The sequence below is a fragment of the Gopherus evgoodei genome, chromosome 7 (genome assembly GCF_007399415.2).
Source record: "Gopherus evgoodei ecotype Sinaloan lineage chromosome 7, rGopEvg1_v1.p, whole genome shotgun sequence".
In the NCBI taxonomy this organism is placed as follows: domain Eukaryota; kingdom Metazoa; phylum Chordata; order Testudines; family Testudinidae; genus Gopherus; species Gopherus evgoodei.
Window position 1 is genome coordinate 37,853,166 of NC_044328.1, and position 8,880 is coordinate 37,862,045.

General features: G+C 35.5%; 1 protein-coding gene across 8 annotated transcripts in view; it reads left to right on the forward strand.

Moving 5' to 3' along the window:
- The window catches only part of PRKG1 (protein kinase cGMP-dependent 1), a 925,871-nt gene extending 919,632 nt beyond the window's left edge, over positions 1 to 6,239 (forward strand). For all 8 annotated transcript variants that reach the window (XM_030570100.1, XM_030570099.1, XM_030570101.1 and 5 more), the window contains one exon: positions 1,548 to 6,239. In XM_030570100.1, the coding sequence (XP_030425960.1) occupies positions 1,548 to 1,646 (99 nt within the window). In that variant the 3' untranslated portion in view covers positions 1,647 to 6,239. The remainder of the gene's footprint in view (positions 1 to 1,547) is intronic.
- The last annotated feature ends 2,641 nt before the right edge of the window (positions 6,240 to 8,880 follow it).

Consider the following 8,880-nt stretch of genomic DNA (forward strand, 5'->3'; position numbering starts at 1 on the left):
CCTAGCAGCCAGGCCCTTCTCTCTCTACAAGCAGAGGGAGAATCCTGAGCTTCTGGCTGCCCTGGCCTTCTTTATATGGCCCAGTTAGTCTGTTTGGGGCATGGCCCCTGCTGCAGCCACTTTCCCCAATCAGCCAGGGTTTTGCTCTCAGCCCCAGCCCCAGCCCTCTGCAGGGCTTTTCCAACCCCTTCAGGGCTGAAGCCGGTGCTCACCCTGCTACAGTCCCCATGAAAGATTGTTGCTAACAAAAATTTTTACTGTACTGTAAAACAATGCATTCCACAGTCTTCAATTAAACTGTTCACATATCTTTCAAAAGAGTCTGACATATTTTTTTTAAGGATCATAATTCCTTCCAAGATATATTAAGGAGCTAGTAAGTACTGATGCAAATGAGGAGCACTTACTAATTTTGGGCTGAACCCTTTGATCCAGTTAAGATGTCTATGTGCCATCCAATAACAGCCCCTTTCAAGAGGACATTATGCCATCCAGAGCTCAACTATATCCCTTATGCTGTAGTCCTTAGATTGTGGCAGTGCATCCTCTAGATGCTACACTTCAAATAGGGTTGCCAATATTGGTTGAATGTATTCCTGGAGATTTCTTTGCATGACAGAATCTGTAATTAAAGATTGATCTTTAATTCCTGGAAACTCCAGGCCAATCCTGGAGGGTTGGCAACACTAACTTTACATCAACATGGAAAATGATGCTGTTGCAAAATATGGCAGTCTGCTTAGCAGTCCATCTTTTGGGAGCACAGTGTCTTGGGACCTGTATTGGCTACCTCTTATTTTCCAAGCAGAGTACAAGTATTGGCTTTGCTTTAGAAATAGCTTGAAACCTGCCCTATTGAGAGACAACCCCTCTCCCCATGCCATACCATCTCAATTGCATCAGTTGAGATACTTAAAATGGCTCTCCTTTCCTATTAAAAAGGGGAGCTGTCATTGTGAACTTCTTTGGTGGGCCCTCTGTGGTTCAAAATTGGCCTGTCTGTTGGCATACAGGACATGCTGCAAGGTCCATCTTTTTTACACTAGATTTTTTGTATAGGAGGAGAGTGATGATAACCGGTATTTGTGGGAGTGGTTGGACACTGTTGATATGCTTTGATTTTGTGTGTGTGATGGAGTACTCTGGGGGGTCTTATTTGATGTTACATCTTTGGTTATTTTCTTGATCTGAGGAAATCACTGGATTTTCTTTGCACAACCATAGTTTTTTAATTACATCAAATGCACACAAAGATCAACATAGTCATTTTTAATTTTTGTTATACATTTTTTAAAAAAACTTAAATACCCTAGCATTGACAATATTGCCAAGGGACAATTGTAGTTGCTCTCCCTTTTCTTTGTAAGCTTTTACTAGTCATATTTAGCTAGAGAGCTTTCCCACAGATAAAATGTTTTAGGTTAGTGAATGATGTTGAAAAAGCATTGTTTTGAGAAAGGAAAAATGGTCTTTCTAAAGGTCTCAAATAGAGATTTTCTTAAAATCAAAAGCAACTGATGCAAACACATTAACTGTTCATTTGACAGGTTGCATCTCCAACGGACACAAGCAATTTTGACAGTTTCCCTGAGGACAATGATGAACCGCCACCTGATGACAACTCAGGATGGGATATAGACTTTTAATGTATTTCTCTTACCTGCTTCTGCCTTGCTGAAGACAGCTTCCTGAGACATGGCTGCCAGCAAAAATGAAGGAATTGGGGAGGATTAGTGCTCGGGGTCACCATGATGCCTTGAATGATGCTGCTACAGTAACTACAGTGGCATTAGGACTTATTGCTTAGATGACAATAGTGCTCTTCACATGTTTTATGTTTGAACTTATAATAGCAGTTGACATGGTGGTCCTGAAGCAAGCCTTTTCACCAGTAAAGAAATATGTTTTCTATCACTGCAATTATCTTGCTATGCTCTAATTATAATTTGAAAGATAATAGTGTAAGATACACTTAAAGCCAGTATTTTACAGCTAGAATTATCCGTAGGATCAAATAGTAACTTATTACGTACTATAGTTATCTATGGTACAGAATGTGGGGTACTCCCACACTTCAAAGTGAGTTTGTAGGGTCTTTTATTGCAGGCCAGTGTGAATACAAAAGGAGGACCACAAAACTATAGGTCAATGAGTTCATGTCAAAGCAGTGCTAAAAGTTGTCCTTTTTTCAAGCAGTATTCATGACAAGACTGAATGTTACCTTTCCTTTTTCTTTCTGACAGATTTTTTAAAATGATACAACAAAAGCACAACTGCTACAGATTCTGTTGAGAACTGTGGCAGGTATGGGTCAGTTTTCACATCAACTCAGAACATAATGTAACTAACATCTTTTTTTCTTTTGGTACAATAAATATTTGCATGGAAAAAATCATAATTATTCATTCTACATATTAAAAAACTGTGCTTAAATAACGGTCCTAGAAATAGAATGCCAACAACCAACTGGTCTTATTAATTAGTAGAAATAAAGATGGATCTTAAAATAACCCGTAGCTTTTAGAACCCCAGGAGGAAAATCTCAGACCCATAACATACTGTATAGGTGCTATGTACGTCTTTCATCTGTGAATATAAATGTTCAGCATTCAATAAGCATTTCAGAGATATGTAGCAAGAGACATCATCTTTAGTGATGCTCTAAAAACAGAGAATCCTTTAAGTCTCCACATTTGCATCCTCTCTGCTTTTACTCCACAGTATTTGGGAGCCATCACAGTGTTCTTACTTTTCCTGCTTCTTTAAAAACATATCAATACCGAGGCAGTTTGCAGATGACCTGGCTTTATTTTTTTAATCGGTATATTTCAAAATGTAACTAAACCAATGTTTTCGGTTACAACACAGTATTATAACAATGAATCCTAATACTCTGCCTGGAATAATGGATGGGATTCTGATGGCACACCACATAAATGGACAACTAATGTGACAGCAACACAGGTCTATTATATTTGTGTGAGATCTGCTGGCACATATATTTGCAGTGCACAGACACTTCAGTGATTATCCTGAGGTGCTGCAATGGCTACACCACAAACTGCTATAAAAAAGAGAGGTGAAAAGGATACTATAGGCCTGAATTCTTTTCTCACTTCAACTACTTTTACATCACTGTAACTCCAGGACATCAGTGGAGTCACTCCTGATTTACAATAATGTGAGGAAAAAAATCAAACCTCGTTTGCCAACTAATCAGAGATGTGTTAGACTGAATGTAAGTTTACCCGCTCACACTTATAAGAGGTATTAGTTTTCAGAACTTGCAATAGATTTTACCAGGGCCTCATTATATTAATTGGAGCAGCATATGATGCCACATCTGATTATACCATGTTATGTAGAGTCAAAATATGTGACTTAATTTGTTGTGGTCCATCACATTATATATATATTGAAGCCATTAAAAGATCAACATTTCCCACATTTGGTACCACAGTTATCATGGATATCTCCTGTTCTAAATTTACGGGAAGACTATGGTAATCTCAAACAACATTGTGCGGTAACAGTGTCAGAAGATGTTACTTTTTTGTGGTGACCACTGTACACATCCTAATATATTAGCATATTAATGGCATACATGATTTTTCAAAGCATGGGAATCTAGGATCTGATCTTAGCCCCTTGAAATCAATAGGAGTTTCACTACTGACGTCAACAGGAGCAGGCCCCTAGTTAAGATTTTGTGGCATTTTTGTCTTTACCCTTAAATACAGGAGAAGCAAATAGTAGGGGATTTATCAATAATAGAATGCCTACCATGAATACATTTTAGCAGCTTTTCATATTCATAAGGACATACATTGGTTTAATAGAGCATTTTAAAGATAACATTGTCAAATAAATAGAATAATAAATATACCAACATCATGTCTACAATTTGCCAGCGGACTAGAAAGCCTTACTTACCACAGTTCCCTTTAACTAATCTATTTCATTTATTTTTACAGTTACATATAGTCAGATGAGGCAATATCAGCAGCACAACATAACTGTAAATTACTTCTGCTATTTATTAATCATGTGTGGCATTGCATTAAGATTTGAACACTTTGAAGCAATCATAAAAATAATAATAATTACATCTACCAGGAACTACTTGTATACAACAAATATACCATATACTTAATTTTAAACATTTAACTTAGGGATTTAAAATACTGTCTGAAAGCAGACACTAGATACTAGGGCTAAAACAGTCTCACAGTCATCTTAGTAAAAAAAAATGTATTCACCTTATTTCTGCATTAAAGCTGGATCCCTCCACCCCCATTGTCTGACATGGAGTGATTTGGCTATATTGGACAGTGAAACTTGTTTAATTTGTTAACTGACTTTCTTGTTATACATAAGAACATGAAGAACAAGAGTTTATCATCTGTCTCAATTCTAAATAGTTATTATGGTATGAGTACTTGGGATTCAACTATCAATTACAATAAACTGAAGAATTGCCAAGAGAAAAGAGCATCACAATATTTTTTGGGTGAACTGAAAACATTACAGGAAGAATGTTTCAAAATGAGTGTGTTATCAATTACTTTTGTTTGTTCCTATCAGTTTTGTCCTTGTGCCACATACAATAATATCTGAATCCTATGGCATGCAGTGTATTAATACAAATTTATTTTTATATAAATCTTCACTCAACTTTCATCTTCTTTACCACGTATATTTTAAATATTTATCATATGTATGTGAATAACCCCTTCATTTATAATTAATATATTTGATTTACATATATACATTCATATAAATTGATTGCCTCAGTATTTCCACTTGTCTCTTTTTCTTTATGCTTCCTTTATCATATATGAAAAGATGATGTATTTACATAAGGAGAAATCAGCTACCATATTTAAAACAAGCATGTTAGCATTGGGTTCATAAGATACAGATGATCTGTAGCTCATCACACTGCTGCATTATTCATTAAAAAACTCTTATTTAACAATAGGACCATAAGCAAATATTTATGTAAATAGATATTTTCGTGTTGATATTTTGTGGTACTCATATAACTTTTTATTTGGAGTTCCATGGCATTATTACTTCATTTTTCTTATTTGTAATGTAATGTTTTAGATCAAAATAGACTTGAATTAATGTCATAATTGTCAGTATTATTGAACTTTGTCAACTGTACTCTTATTCATCTGTTCCATAGTTTAGAACATGACCTAGCTATTTGGCATTGTTGCAAGTGCCTTAAATTCATGGCATCCTATAAAAATACAAATTTGGTGTTATGCTGCATGACAAAGACAAACACACCTCAGAATGTTGTCCTTTCTTAGCTTGCTGCGTTTTACAGTTCTTTCTGCTAACAATTTATAAGCCTTTATTATATAATATTGATGAATTACAGAAATGATGAAATTGTTCTCTTATTTCTGTTAAATGTACCAGAGCTGTGAATCTGTTAATGAGATACAGCGTCATTTCTGTGAAATGTATAAATGTACGTGCAGGTCAAATTAATATATGACATACTATCAATCTGTATACAGGTATTCCTGTTTTGCTAAGCTGTGCAGATTTAAAAAACTATAGTGCAGTAAAGTTCTAACATATCATATTTTATAAACTCCATTACAAATGTTCCACACAGACAAACGATTAGCAATTAACTGTAATTACACCAAACAAAATCAGATCTCAACCTGAAATCAATGACTACAAAATAAATATCTTGTTGCACCACTCAACAAAACAGGATCAGTGCTTTATCTGAGCTCTTGTATATGCAAATCATTTCTGAGGCAAGCTCTCAATACACCTAGAAAGCTAAATATTGAAAGTATGTTCTTCTTCCATAACTGTCTACTACATAAACAAACATAGCACTGAGACTTTGACAATTTCTCAAATGTTTCAGGCTTTACTAGCAAAGGGAAATTTCATTCAGAGTTGCCTACCATACTTATTCCAATGTATGCTGTTTTTACACTGGTTGTTTCTTTTGTATACTTATGGCTATAATTCTTTGGTTTTCTTCTTACAATGGATTCTACATGAAAGAGTTTTTTGTTTGTCAAAATACAATGTCTGTCATCAAATGGTCACTGACCAGTTGCACTCTTTTGATGTAGATTTAAGAACTTTTTTTCATAAACTTAACTGCTTTTGTTTTGCTCTGTATTTTCCCTGCAGCTGTAATTGCTGAGTGCCTGTTGTATACTTTATAGAGTTGAAATAAAATAATTACTTTTGAACATTGTTTTGATGTATTCTGCAATGTGAGATTTCTAGTTTTGTACAAGTTGTGGTTCAAATCAGAATCTAATAATTTATTATATTTTATGATGATACGTGCTGACTCACAATCTAACAATTGTTAGAAAGTACTTCTAGACTGAGTACTCTTAAATCATTAATGCAGTCATATCCTTATCTAAAATAGATACAAGGTGACCATGCTGAAGAGGTGAGATGTCCATGGCAACTTAAGTGTGATGTTTCATTTTAATATCACAGATATGGTAGATGGCATACTTGAATGTATTTATGGTAACATCTATTAATGTGTGTGTACAATTATAAAAGTAGAGGTAAATAACTCAACTCCTTTACAACTCTAATATATATGTCTCTCTGTCTACATAAATATATGTTACACACATACTGAAAACAAATATACTTCCAAAAGAAGTAAACTGAATCCCAAAGGATACTGTTTGGCCATAAATAGTATATGTTCTACGAAAATTAAAATAGTTTGATGACGATAAAACAAAAAGTAGTCTGTTATGGCTATCCCTTAAGGTACATGTCTAGAGATAGTGATTGATCAGCCATGGACAATATGCCAGGAAAATGTGGATTACTTCGCACCTTGCCACAGACAACGATGTAACGTAGGTCTCAGCTTTGTAATTAGAATGCCACATGACTTCTGCAATGCTGAGGCAGGAGTGCTGGAACTAGGGATTTTGGAGATTCTGCAGCAGCATCCTCAAAACCCCCCAAAACCGTCTTGAAGTTGTTTCCATCATATACAGGATTTACAATTTTGTTCAATGGCTTTCAGCACCCCTACTATAGAAATTGTTCCTATGCCACTGTGCTCAGGATATGAGGAGTTACTGCCTGATCTCAGTAGTAAATGTGGATCTTGTAAAATAGCAAGATTAGGGTCTCAATTCGTGTGCTAAAAGCTCAATGTGTACAATAGCTGCCCGTCTCTATTGAGCAAATTATTTATGCATCTGTGTTAATCCCACTGAAATAAAAGTCAAGCATATGCTTAAATGCTTTGCAGCAAATACTGAAGAAAGTGAAATAAAAATCCAAGTAAGAGAAGCTATCCTTGAGCCCCCCCAGTAAGGAACGCCCATCTTGAAACTTGATATATGGGGAGATACTGAGAAAATATTATGACTGATTTTCAGGATCTGGTTACTACAAATGTTGCAATTGGTAGACAGAGCCTTTCAAATAGGGACATTTTTATCTAAGTAGCTCCAAGTGATTTACAAAATTAATGAAGTGTCCCAACAGTCCTATGAGCTAGAAAAGAGATACTGCATACAGGGATCACTTCATGCACTACTGACATGCAGCCACATCTGACATAGAATGCAACAGCTGCTTTACAGCAACAGTTTAGGGCATGAAGTAAAGATGAATTCAGTTGAAAATTACAAAGATAATTTAGTGTCATCACGTAATTATCAGAATCAGATTTTGGCCAGAGGTGATGTTAGCTATTCTATGCTAAAAATAACATGAAGTCCTGGGTTCTCTATTGACTATACAAATGTAAGGATCATGGTTTCACATCTCATCTGAAAAACAGCGGCACAATACGTAAAACACCATGCTCCAACAATGTTTCATCACTGACTCAAAGAGAAGTGTCTTGCCTACACCACTTCCTGCAATACCTGATGTGTTCTTTGAAGGATGCCCATCCAATTACTGACCTGGCCTGATCCTGCTTTACTTACAAGATCTGACAATACCCTAGCACAAGGTAACAAGAGTATCAATAACACTGTATGTGGGTGGTCAATACTGTAGTTCTAATTAAAGGGTTGTATCTTCTGAAGGAAACACCCAAGCCTTAAGGGAATTAGCATTTATGATCTGCAAAGCTTTGATGAAGATGGTATAGTTGCAGTATTTTTTTAACCTCATTTTACTTTCAAAACCATCTTTTAATACCATTTTCATGCTGATGATAGTTTAATGATATTTTTATCTAACCTCAGTAAACTAAATGAATAAACTGCACTCCCTGTTAATACAGAAAGTGTTTTCAAAGGAAACAGAACGAATTAAGTAAATTGGCCAGGTGGAAGGAAAATTAATACCTGCTGGAGCCCCCCACCCACATCCACTAATGCATTTTATGCTACCATCACTGTGATATATCATTCTGTTTTAACAGATGTCTGCCTGCATCACATTAAAGATGTCACTCCTTGTTATAGCTTGGAGTGATTCCCATAATAAAGCCCAATTCAGCTTCAGATGAAAACAAAAGGAGTTTTGCAGTCGACTTGAATAGGAGTGGAGTCAAGCCCTAAGAGACTTAGATTATAGCAACAATACCACTCTTGAGCGATGTTATTGAATGGTTTTTCAAGTTCAAGTTTCAGAAACAAAATAAATTCTCAGTAAGAAAATCTATTCTCTGATATTCACACAAATTAAATGCCATCAGTTAACCAAATGCAAGTATTTTTCTACTCTCTTCTCCAATCTGCCTGTTGATAGGAAAAAAAAGGGATCTCAGCGAGAAATTCACTCTGGATAGAAGAGACAACTATCCCATGAGAAATAGTTATAGAAAGTGGTTTTTTTTCACTACCTAGCTCCTCTTTTTTCCCTCATGAAAGTTGTCATTATATG